At 45.1% G+C, this 21409-nt stretch overlaps 1 protein-coding gene across 1 annotated transcript in view; it reads left to right on the top strand.

Annotated features, from left to right (window-relative positions):
- MOV10 (Mov10 RNA helicase) overlaps positions 1-21409 on the top strand; it is a 127810-nt gene that overhangs the window by 92051 nt on the left and 14350 nt on the right. The window contains exons 11-17 of the mRNA XM_073667181.1: positions 7348-7509; positions 10141-10244; positions 13823-13920; positions 14108-14209; positions 14302-14404; positions 19715-19832; positions 20272-20463. Of these exons, the coding sequence (XP_073523282.1) occupies positions 7348-7509; positions 10141-10244; positions 13823-13920; positions 14108-14209; positions 14302-14404; positions 19715-19832; positions 20272-20463 (879 nt within the window). The remainder of the gene's footprint in view (positions 1-7347; positions 7510-10140; positions 10245-13822; positions 13921-14107; positions 14210-14301; positions 14405-19714; positions 19833-20271; positions 20464-21409) is intronic.

Here is a 21409-nt window from a genome sequence, read left to right as displayed (position 1 = left end):
GTGTCAGGACTCCCATCTCCAGGTCTACCGGCAGCTTACCTGGTCTTGCTCGCATCAGGTAAGCCGGGGTGCAATTTGTAGCATTCACCGGGATATGGTTGTATAAGTCTATCAGGTCTGGCAGCTTCTCCGGCCACAGGCTGCGTTCCTCCAGGGGCAACGTTTTGAGGAGATCAATGACTATATTATTCATTTTCTCACACAGCCCGTTGGTTTGCGGGTGGTAAGGCATTGTCCGAATCTTCTTACAGCCGTAGAGGTTGCAGAATTCCTGGAAGATTTCAGCCTCAAACGCTGGACCTTGATCTGTCAAGACCTGTTCCGGATACCCGTGTGGATGGCAGGAGTGTTGTTGGAAGGCTCTGGCCGCTGTTTGGGCTGTCAAGTCTTTAACGGGAACCACCACCAGGAACCGGGAATAGTGATCCACTATTGTCAGGGCATAGACGTAGCCCGACCGACTTGGAGCCAATTTTACGTGGTCCAGGGCTACCAGCTCAAGAGGCTGCCTGGTGACGATGGGCCTCAAGGGTGTCTTCTGGCTGGTATGGTCCTTCATGGGCCGCAGTCCCTGCACCACTTCTCTATGGCCCCTCTCATACCGATCCAGAAGAACTGTTATCTCAGTAGGAACTCCAGTTTCTTCCAACCGAAGTGTCCTGCTCTGTCATGGTAGGCCTCCAGGACCATTTCTGCATCTAGTCTTGGGACCACTACTTGCCAGGTCAGCTTGTGCGTCCGGTGGTTGACAAGCCTTCTGCACAGCTTACCTTCGTAGAGGAATAGCCTGCTTTTTTCCTTCCATAACTGCTTGGCTTCCTCTGGAGCGTCCAGGCCAGGGCTAGCGTCTGCCTGGGTTAACATGTCTTTCACCAGGCATATTGCAGGGTCACTATCTTGCGTTTCAGCGCAGCCGTGGTGGGGTAAGGGGTTGAACATGACAGTGGTTAGGTCTTTGTCTCTTACCCGGTGAGAATACTGAGTGGCCCCATACCGGTGGAACGCAGGGAGCTCTACTTCCTCCAGCTTTTCCGAGTCTTCTTCTCCTTCAGGTAGGTGGGGCATTCTTGATAGGGCATCTGCATTGGTGTTGGTTCTGCCTGCACGGTATTTGATTGTGAAGTCATAATTTGATAGCCGGGCCATCCACCGCTGTTCCAGGGCACCAAGTCTTGCATTGTCCAGGTGTGTCAACGGGTTGTTGTCCGTGTACACAGTGAACTTTGCGGAGGCCAGGTTATGTTTAAACCGTTCTGTGATGGCCCACACCACTGCCAAGAATTCTAGCTTGAAGGAGCTGTAATTCTCCGGGTTTCTTTCAGTGGGCCTCAGCTTCCGGCTGGCATACGCTATCACTCGTTCCCTGCCTTGTTGGTTTTGGGACAGTACGGCTCCTAGCCCCACATTACTGGCATCAGTGTGGAGGATAAAAGGCTGGCCATATTCAGGGTAGGCCAGAACTTCATCCCCCGTGAGGGCCATTTTCAGCTGGCGGAAGGAATCCTCTTGCAACTTGTCCCACTTGAAGGGTGGCTTGTGACTTCTGGATTTAGACTGACCTATCAGGAGGTCCTGCATTGGAGCTGCCATCTTAGTGAACCCGGAGATGAACCTTTGGTAGTGGCCTACCAACCCGAGGAACTGCCTCACTTCTTTGATGTTAGAGGGGCTTGGCGAGCTCTCGATGGCTGTAACCTGGTCGGGGGCTACTCCCTCAGCACTCACCACGTGCCCCAGGTACTGTACCTTCGGTTTCAACAGGTGACACTTTGAGGGCTTCAAAGCCCTGGCAGGCTATGGCCTGAAAGTGAACACCTCTGCCAGGTGTTTTAGATGGTCCTCGTAGGTCTTCGAATATACAATCACGTCGTCTAAGTAAAGTAGGACCGTCTCAAAGTTTCGGTGCCCAAGGCAGCATTCCATCAGCCTCTGGAAGGTCCCAGGTGCGTTGCAGAGCCCGAAGGGAATACAGTTGAATTCACTTAATCCCATCGGGGTGGTGAAGGCGGTCTTCTCCTTGTCAGCCTCTGCCACAGGAACCTGCCAGTACCCGCTAGTAAGGTCCAAAGTAGAGAAGAAATTAGCTGATTTTAGTGCGGCCAAAGACTCCTCTATTCTAGGCAACGGGTATGCTTCTTTATGGGTGATACGATTGACTTGTCTATAGTCCACGCACATTCTCATAGTACCGTCTTTCTTTTTTACCAGAACCAAGGGGGCTGCCCAGGGGCTACAGCTGTCTCTAATGACCCCGGCTTCTTTAATTTCTCTCGGCATGCCCTTTGCGTTCTGATAGTGTGTGGGGGGTACAGGTCTGTATCTCTTTTATTGGTGGGTGGCTCCCCGTGGGGATGTGGTGTTCTACCCCTTTCACTCTGCCGAAGTCTAGCGGGTGCTTACTAAAGATTCTCTCGTACTCCTGAACCACCCGGTAGACTCCTTGTTTTTGGTGCAAGGGAGTGGAGTCAGCACCCACGTGGAGTTTCTGGCACCAGTCCTCCTTGGGTTTCTGGAAGCCATTACCCTCCGCCTGGGGAGATGGAGGCAAGGGTTCCACGGCCCTGACAGCATTGTGTTCAACAGTGTACAATTTGGCTAATATAGCGTACCGGGGCAAGTGTACTTCCCTTTCCCCAATGTTTAAGATCCGGACGGGCACCCTTCCATGGCAGACATCAACCACCCCCCGGGCTGTCAAAATGGTGGGCCTGCTGTCTGAGTACATGGGCTCTACCATGGCTTGGTAGTCTCTCCCTCTTAACCCGATTGCAGTCCGACACCAGATCATCATTTCACTTTTGGGGGGCATGGCAATGGGGAACGGGTCGCTCATCCTCACGCTACCGATCTCACCACCAGACAGTTCTACCTGTTGCCGTCTCATCAGGGCTCTTATGTCTTTCTGGAGGACCCTCTGTTGGCTGGAGCTCGCATTCATCGCCACCTGCTGCAAAATTACAATTACTTCTGAAAGACCATTTTCAATCACGTTAGTACCCATGGTTATTTTAGGGTGACTTTCTCGATGGTCAATGTCCACAATGATCACTCCCTGTGCCGGCAGTTCAACTTTACCAATCTTAATGGTCATCTCTCTGAACCCCACCTGCGGCACGGGCTGGCTATTGCTGCCGATGATGCTCAAATCATTGTCTGGATAGCGGGTTATGTCAGTGTCACTCCAATACTGCTTAAAAAGTACATAGGGGATGGTAGTTACTTGTGACCCGGTATCCAGCAGTGCACTCATGGGAATACCGTCCAGCACTACAGGTAAAACTGGGCGTCCCCCCACGTACTTATCACGGCAATTAGACGGGCCTGATGACCTTATGCCTGGGGGTTGGCCCTCTGCCCCAGGTCGGACCCATTTAAAGTACAGTACCTGGCTATGTGTCCCGGCTGGCTGCAACGGCGGCAAATCGGCTGTCCATCCTCAGTGTAACGGTCGGTGGGCCTCCCTCTGAACAACGGGATCCTCCTCTGTCGACGCCACGGGACATCCTCCGGACTGGAAGCAAGCTTGATTGGTCCTGACGGGTCCATTTGTAACGACTGTACTTTCCTGGTCAATGCAGCAACACTCTTTGTTAGTTCTGGGACCTGATTGTGCTGGTTTGCAGGCGGGGATGGGTTTAGGGCCTGCGCATCAGCCCCCACAAGGTCTGCGGGATAGGGCGCCGCCCCCTGGTGGTAAGTGATGGCAGGTATCCGGGAAGCTACAGCGCCACCCGGTGCAGGTTCTCGGAGCATCCGGATGGCCCTATCTTTGAACTGTGCAAAAGTCAAATCGGGGTTCTGTAGGGCTATGAGGCGCAGCTGAGTTCTGTGGGCGCTGGACAGCAGACCTTCTATGAACTGGTCAGTCAATAGTTTATCCGTATCCTGCCCGCTGCCAGGGTCAGCTTGCTTAATTGCCCCCAAGGCTTCCTGTAAATTTAGGGCATAATCTCTGATGCTATCTTGAGCTCGCTGCTTACGTCCATAGAACCGCATTTTGATTTCTGCTGAGGTACGGGTATCAAAGGTGTCCCGTAGACGGGTCAGAACCCCCCTTACAATCCTTTTCTCCTCAGCTGTCCAAGACTTTACCTCCCGCTGGGCCGCACCAGCTAACTGCCCTATCAGTATGCTTACTTTTCTGTTCTTCTGTCAGGGGATAAACTTTGAACAGGCTATACAGCCTTTCTTTAAAGTCACCCAAGGTATGCGACTCACCGGCATACTGTGGCAGCCAGGCCGCTCCTGGGATATAGGGCATGGAAAACGGCATCACAGCTGCAGCGGCTATGCTGGTGGTAGAGGGTCCCTCCGCGTCCGACATCTTCCTCCCCCCTAGTTAACCGTGGCCTACCTTCCGGCGATCCTCTTCTGTAGGCCGCGGCTCCGCTCGCGATGCTCTGGGCGAGGACCTTGTGTCGCTCGGTGATGAGGTCAGTTTCCGCTGGATCTCCTTCCAGGACCTTGCTCAGCGTCTCAGCGTAGGGCGTGGCTTCAGGTCTCGCGCGTTTTTGACGTCCACGCCCCTCTTCTTCCCGAAGATGGCGCCCGATGGCGGGAAACGGCTCCGGATGGCGGGAAACTTCACTCAGGTATGTATAAAGTCTTTTTCAGGCACGCAATACCCGTTTGTGGCGGGTTGGTCACAATCCTGCCGACTACGCCAAAGCTGACTCGCCCCCTGGGCCGTGGGGTACCCGGAACCGGGCTTCTGTACGATGCTGGGGGTAGTAGTGGCAACCCGATCCCGTGGCTCAGGGTGGTCAGACCAAATGTTGTGGCAGATTTGTGAATGTCCGACTACGCCACCCGTGGATTGCGGTCAGGGATAACCGCCGCTGCAGGGCAGGCCACTGGGGCTGGTGTTGGTGTGCAGCACAGAGGTAGGATAACTCCCCACGGGAGGAGTGTAGCCCCAGGGTAGTGTAGGTGGATGTTGGGGGTGATAGTGCAGGCCACAATAGTAAGAGTTCAGAGTCCGCTTCAAACAGTTCAGGGTCTTTATTGTAGATATTATTAATGACCAACAGTAGTACCGGTTAGGAATGGGCCTGGGTGTCTGAGAGCATTCGGGGAACCCCACTGGTTAGCGTGAGTGTGTAGGCCTGCCGTTCTCTCTATGCTCTTTCTGACTATCCCCCTCTTCGTGGTGTAATAGCCCACGTCCCTGAGCTGGCCGTGTACTTCTCGCCTGTATGGCTTGCGACTCGGGCCTTGGGTACCTTTTGCTTGCTCCTCGCTGTACTGGTCCCTCTGTGTGGCGGAGCCTCCAGGCTTCTTAGGCCAAGGGACCTGAAATCCCTCTCGGGTTGGTTCTCTGCTGCTGGGCTTATAACCCTGACAGCCTCGGACCCCAATGTCCGGTTGTGTGATTCTCTCAGCCAGGACCGGCTCTCGTCACCTCTGTCCCTGGCTTGCAGTCTCTCCTCTGCCTCACGGACTCCTCAGCTGCTGCTGACCTGTCGCTTTTCTCTGAGAACCCTTCTGGACACTTCAGAAGTGGGTTCTGGTCTCTCTAACCCTGCCCCAGTTCCAGCTTTTATAGGTCAGCCAGCTCCCCCTACTGGCCTGGGACAGGAGGTGCTGCATGCTAATGGTCCCTAACCAGGGAACCTGCCTACTGCTCTCAGACACAGGTTATTGTTTGTGGCATCCAGGCCTGGGGTGACACAGATGCCCAATGCTTACTGTAAAAGTTGGTTGAGAGGGATAAGGTTGTGGGACTTTTTTCATAGTTTGGGCTTTCCACCTTATTTCAAGTGAAAGGTAATATTAATGCCACAGCAGGCAAAGACATTTTAGACAACTACTGTATATGACGCGCCCAGGGTGATGGGGACGACTCGGCGCCCGGGCCTGGCTGTTAGTTTTGGGGGATGTCGCGGTGACCGGCTCCCGGGCCTGTACCCTGGGGTCACTCTTAAAAGCAAGGAATAATGGGGGAAAGGTGTAAGGGAAAGGGGAAATGTTCGTGACGCCACCTGTGGTGTCTGAGGATCACCAGCGCTGCTACAGTCCTCTGAGGCCGGAGGTCAGGCAGCTTAGTTGGTGCGGCTCCCCACAGGTGGAGCAGGGCCTCAGGGCAGTGTAGGAGAAGAAATGCAGAACAGAGGGGACCCAGCCGGGTCGGAAGAAGAATAGGCACACTCACAACAGTTCACTTCAGTACCTTTACTGGTGGTGTTTCAGGCACGATCCAGGGCACTGTAGGGTGAAGGGTGCATTTCAGGACTCTCCCCAGTGAGCGGGTGTGGGGCCTCCTGTTTCTTGCCTTTTCCTGATAAGTTTCTGACCTGCCTGAAGCTAGGCCTAACTTGGTCTCTGTCTTGCACCGGCTGACCTGGTGGCAGGGCCTTCTGTTGGAGATCACTCTCCCTGGTCTCTTGGGCCTCTGTGACTCCTGACTCTGGTATGACAGTCAGCTTTTGGTGTTCCTGGGACATGTAGATCGCCAGGGGTTCCGGTTGTTTCTGCTGGTCCTAGAGATCCTTGCAGACAACGACCCGGTGTCCGGTATATGGTCTTGGGGTGAGCTGGCTAAGCTCCTCTGCCACCTATGTAGCTCGCTTAATCCACTTGCCTTCGGCCGCGCTCGGGGCCCTCACTAGGCTTCACACTGGCTGTAGGCCTCGCTACTCTTCACCGCTCTTATGGCGTCTGCACGCCTTAGGCTCACTAACCTGAGCTCACTGAGTCTGGGCTGGACTGACAACCTCTCTGGCTGCAGCAGACTGACTTTAGACTCTGTCTCCAGGCTGTAGATTCCAGACTCAACTGACTGCCTAGCTCCACCTTCCCTATTTATATCCCTATCCGGGCTCCCTCTGGTGGTCTAAGGTGGAGGTGTGTGAATGCTATGAGGGCTCTTGTGGAGGAATCCGTCCATGCACCCCTCTAGGATCTGTGTCACCAATGCGCAGCAGGGCGCCACATATATGCTTCCAATTTTGTGGCAACCGTTTGGAGGAGGCTTTCATGTTCCAGCATGACAGTACACCAGTGCACAAAGTGAGGTCCATAAAGACGTGGTTGGGTGAGTTTAGGATATAACCTATTGCATTCTGACACCGACCCAAGCACATTCCTCTGGAATAAACTGTAACGCCTAAATAGACTGTCAACCAGGATCAGTGCCTTGACATCACAAATGATCTTTTGGCGGAATGGTGCAAATTCCTCAAATCTTGTGTTGAAAGTCTTTTCAGAAGATAGCCACATAAGACCGTAGTTTTTGAAGTGGATGTACAACAAGCAAATACTTTTAGCCATATAGTGTTGGTTACTTTTGCCGCAGACAGATTTTCTAATTCTTGCCTTTCGATATTCTTTAATATCTCCCTTCTACAGGTACTGAAGAACATCCCCGGGTGCCATATTCTAGCATGTGCACCATCTAACAGCGCATCAGATCTGCTCTGTGAGCGCCTGATGGAACACACAGATAAGAAAGATGTTTACAGGATAATGGCCAGCAGCAGGGATTTCCGTTTTGTTCCAGAAAAAATCAAGGTATATTTCATGTATTGCATTAAGGTTGATTATGGTAATGTGTGTTTGAGTCCTGGGAATGACATCCATTTTGATAAATTTCCCAATTATTTTCTAATCTGATTGCTTGTCTCTGGAAACTACTGCACTTTTTCTTTGTACCAGCTTTAACCCCTTGATGACTGCCAATACGACTTAAAGGGTTTGTCCGGTACTTTTTTTTAAGGTGCCCAATGTATTCAGCATGTGGGCATAAGTATGTCTGTAAATGCCTTGTGTTGCTGATAATGCCTGTGAGCGGCGCTATCACTGGCCGCTCACACTCATCATGTGACCCCGCGCTGACATCACGACAAGTGAGGCGTGACTCGGCGCTGGGGTCCCCGCGGTGGCGGCTGGGTTGTGGGCGGGGTTATTCCCCTGCGTCACACCCAGCATCCACCGCGCGCTTTCCCAATGAATGGGGAGAGGGAGAGCGCGCGGTAAATGCCGGGTGTGACGCGGGGGAATAACCCCACCCACAACCCAGCAGCCACCGGTGGAACGTGGAAGAGGGACCCTCAGCTGCAGCCTGGACTTGTCGTGATGACAGCGCCGGCTGCAGCCGGGGATCACGTGATGCCTGTGAGTGGCCAGTGATAGCGCCACTCACAGGAATTATCAGCAATACAAGGTATTTACAAATATACTTATGCCCACATGCTGAATACATCGGGCAATTTAAAAAAAGTACCGGACAACTTCTTTAAAACTGACCTGTGATATAAGAGACTAGCATCCTCTGACGAATCACAATCCAGCAGCTGTCGCCTGTACACTATAGCTGTCAACTTGTAGCATCAGCCACGATCAGTGTTGGCACCGACCATGGCCGTTTAACCCCTTAAATACTGCAGTCAATAGTGACTACAACATCTAGATGGTTAACAGAGTGTGGTGTCTTCCTCTTTAACCCCATCGGCACACTGAGATCTTGATCGTGTGGTCCTGATGTTTTCCAATGGAAATTCATGGCCAAATAATGACCATAAAGTCTTCCAGCTATAGTGGCCTTCTCAGAAGTTAGAAACATTTAGGCGGTAAAAACAATTTTCATTCCTGTCATGTCACTTTGCATTAATTCCTGAAAAGCACCTGAAGGGTTAATAAAATACCTGAAGAATATTTTGAGGGGTGCGGTTTTTAAAATTGTATCACTTTGGGGGTCCTGTATATTGGAAACCCACAAGTCTTTTCAAAACGGAGTAGGTCCCTAAACCACCAATAAGCTCTCTTGTATCTGTATTTATTCAGCAGGGCTCTGCTATATACTATTATATGAATATTCCTCTACATCCTATCTATCCCATTCATCCCATCCTATTTATCTGTCAGTTAGGGGCAGTAGGGCATAATCTTATTTGTCAGGGTGGTTGTTCTGGTGCTTTGTGCATTACTTCTATTCCCTGTAAGTGTCCTGTACAGGAGATCATACTGATTCTGTGTGTCATTTGGGGGAGGAGTGAGAGGGGTTTAGGTAGAGTTACAAGGGGTGTGCTCACTTTTGGCTGGCAGCCCAGAATAAGGAATGATGGGAAATGTATGCAAGAGAGTAGAGGAAGTGATGACTGTGACAGCAGAGCTGATGTCAGGGCACAGGAAACTAAGTAGAAAAGCGCAAAACAACATGAAACTTGGCAGAAAAGGTATATGGGGCTATTTAGGGACATTATTCTTATGTATTTACAGCAAAACCCATGACCTGAGTTAGAGTAGTGGACAATCTCTTTAACTTGAACCTACGGGACTGCCATTGATTGACTGAGCGATTGTAGTAGACTATGTATGGAGTGGGGATAATTTACAAACTTGGTACAAACACTTAGTGTTCTCTATCTGTACACTCCTTGCATGATGGTTACCTTTATCTAACTACATTTACCTCTTCATCGACCAGGCATCTTTACCTTGCCACCTGCACAGAGCCAATATAAATACAATTGATTCATGTATTAACCAACTTTTAATTAGCAGTTGATTTTAAATCCCCTTTAAGGGTTGCTGCAGACTTTTCAAAAATGTATCTCTTGGCAGGAAAAATTGCTGCCTAAAAAAAAAAGCAAGTTTTTGATGGTTTTTTTTTTCCCCATTCATTAAAATGGGTGGAAAACATTGAAAATTGACATACTGCATATATGAAACTGCTTCAAATCTGCAAGGAAAAAAATAAGCATCATGTGCATGAGATTTCAGAAATCGAATTCACTTTACTGGGACATTAAAACGTTGCATTTTTCTCGGCACAAAGTGCGACGTGTGAACATATCCTTGCACTAAAGTATTTGATCAATTTGCTGCAGGAACTAATTTGTGTAGCATTCTGCTGTGTTAATTGCCTTCATGCACAAATACAATGGACAAGAGGTAAATAACTTCTAGTTAACCGTCTTGGTCATCAAGTGCATTCAGACTCTGTCATATGAAACCTATGGAACGCTATGGACATATCCTGTAATTGGCAAGTACTATGATTTCATTTCCTTGCGTAGCATACGCGCACATTACATGGCATACTCTCAAATGTTCACCAAGATGTATTGTATGATAATTTGTTAAATGTCTCCTATTTCTTACCCTTTTTTCAATAGAAGATTTTCTTGTTTTTTTCCACAGCCTTGTTGCAATTGGAATTCTGGAAGCCAGACATATGAATATCCTAATAAAGAGAAGCTTATGGAATACAGGGTTATCATCACAACTCTCGTCACCGCTGGCAGGTATTGGATATGTTACAGCAGGACTCCTCTATTAATATTGTTTTATGCGTTGATTAAAGACTACCACTAAAGTTGGTATGAATACATTTTACGCCATCAAATGATTGGCTGTCCATTTATTACATTGTGCGTAATGGCGTGAACTGCTGCTGCTTGTATGCAATTTTCTGCTCTGGTTCGTAGAAGAAAGCTCCAAGCAGGGCGCCCAGCTCAATGATGTTCAATTACCCTAATTTTGACTTGATACAACCCCTGTAAAAAGTTTAGTAATTTTCTAAATGCTGTTTTTTTTTTTTTTTTTTTTTTTCATTTCTTATCTGCATTCATTCATATAGCTAAAATAACATTGTCAAGTTTTCCTCGAGTACACGATAAAGCTAGCCAAACTGTGGACCGTCAATCATACATCAGATTGTATGTATATACGAATTCTCCCACCAAGAACATCCCAGTCTAACCCGCCAAACAAAGCAAATATTTAAGGGGAACCTGACAGCTTTCCCAGCTCCCCTAAACCACCATGTATTTATTGCTATTTGAATACCCTACCTAACAAGCCCCATTTATTCTCTTAGTTTTTGCCATATGCAGTAATCCCTAATTGGTGGGCGACTAGTTGAGGGGGCATCATTTTCCCCCATTAGTCATGTTGTCACACCCCTGTGTCACTGCCAGCTCTTTGAAAATCTCTGCCTCCTGACAATGTGCAGTAGGCAGGGTCTATGCATAATGGCTTCTTCTTCTTCTTCTAGCATGATTAATTGGAAGACTAGTCTGGGGAAAACTGTGCCCTCTCAACTAGTCACCCACTAATTGGCATATCATCACCAAAGTTCTAAAATAGTTTTTAGCTGTATGTTATAATCTTTAGACAATAAAAAGGCTTGTTTGGTAGGGTAGTCACATAGCAGTAAGAATTGTCAGACTGGGGTGTCTAGGGCCCACAGGAGGAATTGATCCTTGGGGCCCACCCTACAGCTATATGCTAATACCCATTAGCCGTTATCCTTGTTATAGTGGAGCGTCGACTGTAAATCACAGGCGGCTCATGCACAACTACTGTGCGCCACTATAACTGGAATATACAATTACGGTAGTTTGCATTAAAGGGGTTCTTTGGTTAAAACAAGTTATCACCCATCCATGGGTCCCACAAAATAGGTGATAACTTATTGATGGTTTGGGTCCGAACATTGGAAAATGCACGGATTAAAAGAATGGGGAAGTTTTACCCATGTCAGGACACTTATCCCCATTTTAAAATGCAGCGACAGGTGGCTCATTGCTCTCCCCCATCTTCTCCATCATTGCCATATCTCCCCCCACCTCCTCCATTCATCATTGCCATTCCATATCTCCCCCCACCTCCTCCATCATCATCATTGCTCTCCTTCATCCGCAGTGTATTAGTTAAAAAAACAAACAAAAAAAAAAACACTTGCCTCTCTGCTTGTTCCCCCGCAGCATCCTTGTTGCCGGCAACTTTCTCCCTGACACAGGCCCAGGCTGCATGATGATGTCATCAAGCTGCGCGAACCTGTGTCAGTGAGAAAGCACCAGGAAGGAAGCAGAGGACAAATCCCTCAGCTCCGCTGCCATTTTCTTCCTGTCAGCAGCGGAGCTGGAGGGATCGCTCCCTGCCCGCCGCACACAATGAGGGCAATCTGGCCATGGGCCCCCCAGAGTCTGGAGGTCCGAGAAGCAGGCCAGATTGCCCTCATTATCAGCCACACTGCAAAGGCCCCTGCACCTCTGGGCCCCGGTGCAGGTGCACCGGCCGCCATGTTAAGGCACCAGAGAATTCCCCAGGCCGACCCTGACAGTAAACATTGTGGCAGTATGGGGGACCTGGGCAAGCTATCAGCTTCCCTTGTGTGCGAACTATAAACAGCTTGCACGTAGTGGTAAATGATTGCTGGTCTGTGGTCTGCTGTTGGCCATAGCAGATAATTTTTAACTTTTTGGCCAACTTTTATCTTGTGTATGTCCAGTTTCGTCCTAAGGCTGGAAACTTGCACCCACCTGTTTGTAACGCACCAGTTTGTGCATTGCCAGCTTTAGATCTGAATAGAAGCCTTATTTAGCCCAGGATCCCAGCAAATATTTACCCAGTGGCTCAACAGTCATTTTTTTTGTCAGTAGAGTGTTCAGTCAGCAAATCTTAATCCTTTTTTTTTTATTGTCTCTTATGAAATGGACATGGGCAAAATCATCTAATACAAAGATGGGTGGAGAATTAAACCCCCCACCATTGTTTCAGTACTGATATTGAAGCCTTTATTTTCATGATTCCAGTGATGACTCGCACCCTCAACAATGTTTGTAATAGGAGTGACCATGCCGAGATGATAATATAAAATTATTAAATCTTTATTGATTCCATAATTGGTAAAATTCACTAATTAAAAACAATAAAAAAACAAAGCACACCACACAGAAATGGGAACCATACAGGATATCCTATAAACAATTACTAATATATAAAAAAATGCAAGTTCATGTCTTGTTCAGCCAACCAACTATAAAGATACAGTAAAGTCACTGAAACACAATAATGTAACAGTGTACATATGAGGGCCACATGCGCACAAATTATTCAACGAGAGCAAAAATATTGCTCTAAAGTGCAGAAGTGCAAATATAAAAAATATAATTTGACTATGTAATTTCTTTATACATCCTACTAGCAGCATATACATAGAATGTAGCAGCATGCACATAGAGCTACACGTTGCGCCCTTTTGAAGGGTCTATGTGCATGCTGCTACATTCTGTGTGCAGTATATGCCACTACACTATTTATTCTACATCTAGTAGGCTGTATAAAGACATTACATAGTAACATATTATATTTTTTATATTTGCACTTTAGAGCAACATTTTTGCACTCATTGAATAATTTATGCATTCCATTTTTTAATATCCTATTGGTAAATGATTATAGGATATCCTGTATGGTTCCTACTTCTGTGTGGTGTTATTTGTTTTTATTGTTTTTTATTTGTGTATATTATTAATTATGCAATCAATAAATATTTTATGGTAACTTTATGTAAAATTAAGTTCTGGATGCAGATTCTCATGCAGATCTGTGTCCGGCCCATAGTCCTGAACAGCTCGTTTACATCTAAGAAAAACGTGGATTTCTCTGGAATAAGACATCAGAACGCAGGTATCATTTTAATTCAGCTTCCTATGACCTACATGCCCATATAGAAGGCTTAGGGGGGGCGGATCATCCTACTGACAGATTCCCTTTAAATGCAATATCTAAAAATTACATAATTTTTTAGTTTTCAGCAGGTTTGTAGAATGGGCTGTCCTGTTTAGAAAATGTATTTTTATAATTCAGATCCTCTTATCTTGGCCAGAGTGGAGAACATTTACATAGCTTGCTCTGGAGGTCCTGGCTGTCCTGTCTTCTTTTTTTTTTGTGGTGTCTCGATAAATAGTCAGTCCATGGAGCTCTCAGAATGGATGAACCCTTTGTGATCTACTTATTTTCAAAGATTCCTTCTAACAGATTATGGACAACCTCTTTTAATGAAAGTCTCATGTTGCAATCTTCTATTTTCCAGGCTTGCATCTGCAAAATTTCCATCTGGTCACTTTTCCCATGTGTTTATTGATGAATCTGGACATGCAGTAGAGCCGGAGTGTGTAATAGCTATAGCAGGTATTGTAATGTTCATCAGTGAACTCTTCAAGCTGTACATGTACCTAGTCATCTAATTATATTATATAGATGCCCAGTTATAGTTCGAACTATAAAATTACGTCCTAGAAGAATTTGTGAGCTTTGCAGCAAAAATGCCTCTAAATAATGCCAAATATTACCAACTTCAACATTTTCTCAATTTTAGGTATTCTGGATGTGATGAATGGAGGGCAGTTGGTTCTGGCTGGTGATCCAAAGCAGCTTGGCCCAATATTAAGGTCTCCATTTGCCATTGCTCATGGATTAGGTAAGCGCCTATAATTTTACCTTGTTCTCCGTGAATCCTAATAATGGGCATAGTTTGTATAAAGTTCTGGTGTTTCACATTTTGTTATGCAGATTTGTCTTTGCTTGAAAGATTGATGACTCAAAATCCACTTTATGGAAAATCCAGTGGGTCTTACGATGCAAAGTTTGTCACAAAGTTGCTGCAAAATTACAGGTCTGTGTTGTGATTTATTTATTTTTTTTCTCTTTGGGTTAGGTTCCTATGATGAGTGTTTTGAGTTTGATGTTGCATATTTTCTGCGGTATTACTGCACCGATCCACTAAGGCTATGTACACACGTTGACTATTTGATCAGATTTCTCTGCATCAAAAATAAGAGTCTTGGCAGGAAAAACACTGTGTAAAATACGAACATTTTCGCTATGATTTTATCTGTTTTTTTGTTCTTTCATGTGAATGGGTGAAAAATGCTGTAAGAATTGATATGCTGTAGATGTGAGAAAATGAACCCCAGCTGGAAATACCCAAGGAAAAAACGCACCGTGACATTGAGATTTTAGAATACGAAAAAAGGGGGTAGCTGACAGCGCTCACTAGGCAGGACGCACGTGCAAAGTTTCCACGCAACCCACTTGGGGAAACAGCATAAAGGTAAGTAGACAGCGTCCAATCCAGGGTGATTAATTCCAAAAAGAGAGTTTATTCCGCCATTAGATAACATCGTTTTAACCCGTTATAGGTCTTTATCAAGTACAAACAGTGACACACAGGGCTGGCTTATATAGTGTGCTTTACACACGTACACCAACCACCATAAAGGCCAAACCCGCTCCTATAAAATACATCAATTACAAAAACATCAATACAATTGATAAAATCCCAGACAATAATACATATTAGCAGCACATTGCAAGATAAAAAGATGGAAAATATTCCCCACAATTGTCAATACCTATATTATTTACATAGAAACATCATAATGATCAAGGAATAGCATCTACATAGTCATGGTTACAAAGATCCAATCCATCCAGAGTAGATCATGAATATGTAATATTAATCCCGTATGTAGAACCAATGGGCGGGCTCCTATAAAAGTGCGCCAAAATCAAAACAGGGAGGTATATTCTGGGCATATCCACAGTCCCCCAATAGTATTAAAGCATCCAAGTTGTCAAGTTGATGCTAACACTTATCACTCTGATCTGCAAATTACACCATGCATGTGTGCGCAGCACCCAATTGCATGGCCCGGCTAGCACACGTCACAAGGGAGCGGTCACACCATCGCAATCTAAATGACAGGCGGTCACGGTGTGCATGCGCGGGTGGCGCACTTTGCTGGAAAGCGTCACCAAGGCAGCGGTCACATGATCACAGCGAAGGAGACTCCCAGGTGACTCAATGGGATCACAAAAATTCAACCAATCCAAGTTGTGACCTATATATATCACGATTACAGGCATACACCATATGTAAGTAACCCATAGCAACCCACAAAAATCATAGCATAAAAATATTCCAAACATGTAAGGAGTCAGAAAAAGCAGGAATTTACAGAGGAGGTGTAGGGCAAACAATTATGTCGATTATGTTGTCTCCCTTAATCATGTTACCACAACCAGTACAAATCGGGCAGGAAAAATTTCCAAACCTGGGAGTGCTAAGTGTGGTTTGTAACGACACCTTTGATGTGTCAAAATCTGATTTAACTAGTCTATCTTTCAAACTACAGCCCTGTCTTCAAGGGAGAGAACTGATCACTTTGCGTGTGCTAGCCGGGACCTGCAATTGGATGCTGTGCGCTCATACCTGTTCAGATTTGTGGATCAGAGAGCTAATGGGGTTGGTGTCACCTTGACAACTTGGATGCTTTAATGCTTTTGGGGGATTGTGGATACGCCCGGAATATACCTACCTGTTTTGATTTTGGCGCACTTTTATAGGCGCACTCACATTTTTTCTACATACGGGGTTAATTACATATTAATGACCTACTTTGGATGGATTGGATCTTTGATAACCATGACTATGTAGATGCTAGTCCTTAATTGGTTGATCATTACAATGTTTCAATGTAAATAATGTAGGTTTTGACAATTGTGGGGAATATTTTCCATCTTTTTATCTTGCAATGTGCTGCTAATATGTATTATTGTCTGGGATTTTATCCCTTGTATTGATGTTTTTGTAATTGATGTATTTTCCATGAGCGGGTTTGATCCTTTATGGTGATTGATGTATGTGTGTAAAGCAGACTATATAAGCCAGCCCTGTGTGTCACTGTTTTGTATTTGATAAAGACGTATAACGGGTCAAAACGATGTTGTCTAATGGCAAAATAAACTTTTATCTTTTTGGGACTAATCGCCCTGGATTGGACCCTGTCTACTTGCCTTTATGCTGTTGAGATTTTAGAAATCTCATAGGTTTTGCTTGTATAGGAGACAGTGTTGCAAAGCTGTTCGGCATCAAGACTCTAATAAAATCCTACGGAACTATTCTCAAGGAGAAGAGTTGCAGAGGGGACAGAATTAGGCAGTACCCCGGATCAAGTGACACAGACTAAACCAGCCATTGATATAAAAGGTCAGCATACCAAAACGGGAGGAGATTTGGCGTCAAGAGGTGGCAGACGCTCTCACTGCAGCTCCAGTGAGAGCGTCTGCTCCTAGATGACGGTCTAGCTCCGAAGATCAGAGATACACAGGGAAGGTCCAGACTGCACTTGTCAATGGTCAAGCACTGAAGACCCGGAATAATGCCGGTCAACAGTCTAGGACCAGCCCCCACCATTACGGACCGAGTAGACGCTCAACGACGGTCAAGCACTGAAGAAGCCCTGAGAACACAGTTAGAAACTCCGCCTGGGCAAGTGATCGAAGGAGACATGCGAGACGGGTTGTCACTTCCTGCATGGACTTGCGGTACCGAGCATGGGCAGAGGGAGGGCTGTTGACCAGTTCCACCGAGGCTAGAGGAGCCCAGAGAATACTAATAGCCACACGTTTCTCTTACAAACTCTAACGAGACAGAGCAGTAACCTTGTTGAGGCCTAGGAAGCCGCAGGAATTTCCAGAGACTTTTCCCACTAAATACTGTGCCCCCCCCTCCACTCCCACTAGAACCAGTTTGGACTATAGGCTCAGAACTGATTTAGGAATTCCTTATTGCATAATAACTAATATACTGCAATTATACCTTTATTTGTCAAATACTCTGTAAATATTGTTATTTTTGATTGGTCAGTTTTAGTATCTCTGCTAACATTGCATATTGTTAAACCAAGAACTAAATTGTTGATGCAACAACAGAGGGACCAGATGAAAACAAGTCACCTGCCTTACACTTGTACTGTAAAATGCTACGTTAGTTTTCTTGTGTTTTAATATACGAAGCAAAAATGTGACGTGTGAACAAGCCCTTAATTAGGTTAGTTGCTTTTTTACATGTGTTTTTATCATGTTTTTGACACTGCTTTTTTTTTTTGTCTCATTTTGGTATGTTTTCAGGCCCGTATTTGCCACTAGGCAATGGAGGTCCGGTGCCTGGGGCGGCGAATTGCAGGGGGCGGCGCCTGGGTCGAGATTTAAAAAAAAAAAAAAAAAAAAGAAATCATTTGACGCGAATACAAATGAAGATGCCGGTTTTCTTAAAGAGCCTGGAAGAGGGAGGGGGCACGCCGCATTCATTTGTATTTGTGTCCTTAAGATGTAGTCATGTAAATGTTGTAATCTTTAATTTGAGATTTGATACTATAACATAAGATGAGTGCGCTGAACTAAAAATACAATTTTCTGAATGTCTGTCAGCTGAATAAGAAATTGACTAAAACCTCCATACACTATAGACAGCTGTCCGATCATTCGGCAGACAGCTATCTGGCCCCACTCTCCCACATACTGGATTGCTCACTCTGCCGTGTGTTCCAGTGTTCTCTGAGAGCCGCTGTTAGACATCTCTGGCAGCAGCTTATCACTTAGAGAACAAAAGGATCTACAGTCCGAAATTGGACATGCTGGATTCATATCTGATAATCAGAGCCACCCATACACATTGGATTGGTATCCGAGGGTTTGGCCAAATTTAGTCTAATATGTATGGGGGTCTTAACTACTATCTGAAGGGTATGAGCTCTGTCAGTGCATGTGTGCACGACTTTTTAGACTTCTGCCAACCCGTGGAGGTTTTGAAACAAAAGATGCTTCAGGACACATAGTCATCATTTTGTCTTGAACTAACTTGCTTTTTTTTTTTTGCTTCTTTTTGGTCGTCTTTTATGACATCTTTTAGCCATCAGTTTTTGTTTTTTTTTTTTTAAATGGACCAGTCACTTCTTTTAGCCACTTCATGTTTTGTGGGTAAAAAAGTTCATTCTTTTTAGCATATATTTAGCACTTTTTCAGGTGGGTTACGAAGCCGATCTGTCAGAAAAAAACGCCATGTACACATACCCTTAGTCTGACTGATCAGTAGGGGACGTGACCACGTAAAGTGCCTAAGGCAGCATGAATGTCAAATATTTTGTCCTGTTTTAAATTTTTAAAGGGATTCTAAGGGAATAGGAAAAAAACATTAATGGCTGAAGGAAATGTCATTCTAAATAAATTCCTAAAGACATTTAATTGCAATCTATTTGTCTAAGGTGGTACTCCATTATAGAATTAAAATGGCCGTCACATTGTGGCAGAAACCTGTCTTAGAATGTTGGGACAGATGACTGTGAGCATGTGCAGTAGGAAGGTCCACTGCTGTGACCTGGAGATACTGATATTATTCAAAAAGATCGGGCACACAGAAGTGTGAGCGGCCTCTTCTTACCTCCGCCCCTCTGGTATCTCCAGTAGTATTACTGGAGACCATCTTCCTACACATGAAGGAGGACGGAGCTTCCTACTGCACATGCTCACAGGCATCTGTCCGAACATTCTACGACAGGTTTCTCTCAATGAAACAAGGCAGCAGCCATTTTAATTCTATAGGGGTTACCTCCCTAAAGAAAACCGTTATAATTTGCTATAAATGTAGGAATTTATTTATACTAACATTTCCTTTAGTTTTTTTCTATTCCCAGAAAACCTGCGCATATTCCAACATTGTTGATATAAGTCTGTGCAGGTTTTGTCTTCATGTAGAGCAATTTATTTATTCTTTTTTTTTTTTTATAGCCTTCTAAAAAAATGTTTTTTTCACATAGTTAGGTACAATATAAAATAATCATAGCTGGTTAGGACCTAAGTGCAGCAAGCTGAGGATACAGCCAGCCAGGGGTCTGTCTTAAGCACTAAGCGTCAGAGGTTGGGGACTTTTAGTGGTGGTTGTCTGAAGATGTCTGACAAACTGGTCAAACTAAAAAATTGGATCCTCTTTGTTTACATGTAAATTGGTTAAAAAAAAAAAGCAATAAAAAGTTTAGGCCAACAAGTGGTTAGGGAATTGTGTAGTGTGTTTAACTTTTTCCATGTTTTTTATTTTTTGCCTATGTATCTTCTAGGTAATAATAATACATTCCATCTTAACTAGGTCTCATCCTGATATTCTCTCTGTTCCTAATGAACTTTTCTATGATAATGAGCTGCAAGTCAAGGCTGATGAAATGGTCACACATGCATACTGCCACTGGGAGAAACTGCCAAAAAGGGTAAGCCTTCCTTTTTTATTAAAAAAAAAAAATTCTCTTGTGGGCCAGTCCAAGTCTGCCACCATATACTGGTTTCTATTGATGTCATCAGCTTTAGGGATTCCCTTTCAGGAAATCATTTAGAATGGCGCGAGGAGGGCTTTGCTTAAGTTTTTTCCATGCCCCTATGTTTTGATGCTTTATCGAAGGCCTTCAAGCATCCCACACCAGAATCCTTCCAGGAGGTTTAAGGTTCTGTCGGCACCTCACCAACTATGCCTTAAGCCCGAGAGGTCTCCTTTTTTTTTTTTTTTTTTTACAAGTGCCACGCAGGAGATGGGGACAATTGGCAAGTAAGGGTAGCAATAATCTGTTTTGTTAACAAATAAGCAATGTTCTCTCTATTATAATTCTTTCTCTGTTTTATTGTTTGAGTTTTGTGCAATATTCATTTCTGCAGAACTTTCCAATTATATTCCACCATGTGATGGGAAAAGATGAACGAGAAGGGAACAGCCCATCTTTCTTCAATGTATACGAGATACAGGTGCTGATGTCTTATCTCCACGATTTACTAGAGACACAAGGAAAAAAAGGTGTAGCCAAACTCTCCCCCACTGAAATTGGCATCATTACTCCCTACAGAAAGCAGGTACAATTTACATTATTTTAAGTTTCTTTATATTCTAGAAGAGTGTCAGTTTTCTCACGAAGGCCATTATTCATCTAACCCTTATATCGACAACTGGTACCTTCAGATTGCTAGAAAGTATGTGTGAGCTTTAATGGAACAACAGCACATGTGACCACTTGACCACTGCTATCCGAAGGCCAGGGGCTGACCAAAACACCCCTAAAGACTTCTATTATAGCAGTCCAATAAAAAAGGGCCAAACGCCTATTAACGTGCAATGTATTTGATACATAAAGATCACACAGTAAAAATACAGGCATCAACATATCACCCATGTGCCAGCAAGTAAGGCCAACTGCAGTGCTTGATTCTACAGAAACCCCATTCAGGTTGAACGTCAGTATTTGCACATTCTGTACAATCTTTTAGGAGACTCTTAGGCTATGTTCACACATGTTGGGATTTTCAGCGTTTTTTTGCTGCAAATTTTCAGCTGCGTTTTACAGTACCAGCAAAGTCTATGAGAAACCAGAATTCTCTGTTAACACATAATGGTTTTGTCTGTTGTGTATTTTGTGCCTTGGTTGGGTTTTTTGATAATGGAGCATGTCACTTACTACTTTCAGCATTTTTTCACCCATAGGAAGTAATAGGTGGTGAAAAAAAACGCTGAAAAAAATGCACCAAAAATTGCATCAGTGTTTTTGATGGCAAAATAGAATGGGGTTTTCACAGAACTTTATGTACATGCATAAATAGAGACAGAAGGACAGTGAAAAAAAATGCAGCAAAGCCTGCATTTGTAACGCAGCTGATTTCCTGCCAGAGATTAGGTTTTGCTGCAAATTTGTGACGCTGAAAAACACAACATGTGTGAACATAGCCTTACCCTTTCATCAGGCATGAGCAGTCACACCTCTCAAAATAATCAGGTAGGTGGCACACCCTTAATAGACGATGTGAA

The sequence above is a fragment of the Phyllobates terribilis genome, unplaced genomic scaffold (genome assembly GCF_046119375.1).
Source record: "Phyllobates terribilis strain yellow unplaced genomic scaffold, ASM4611937v1 Scaffold_2__4_contigs__length_985480577, whole genome shotgun sequence".
NCBI classification, from domain to species: Eukaryota; Metazoa; Chordata; class Amphibia; order Anura; family Dendrobatidae; genus Phyllobates; species Phyllobates terribilis.
Note: the sequence above shows the minus strand (reverse complement) of the source record. Positions and strands in the feature narration are given on the sequence as shown.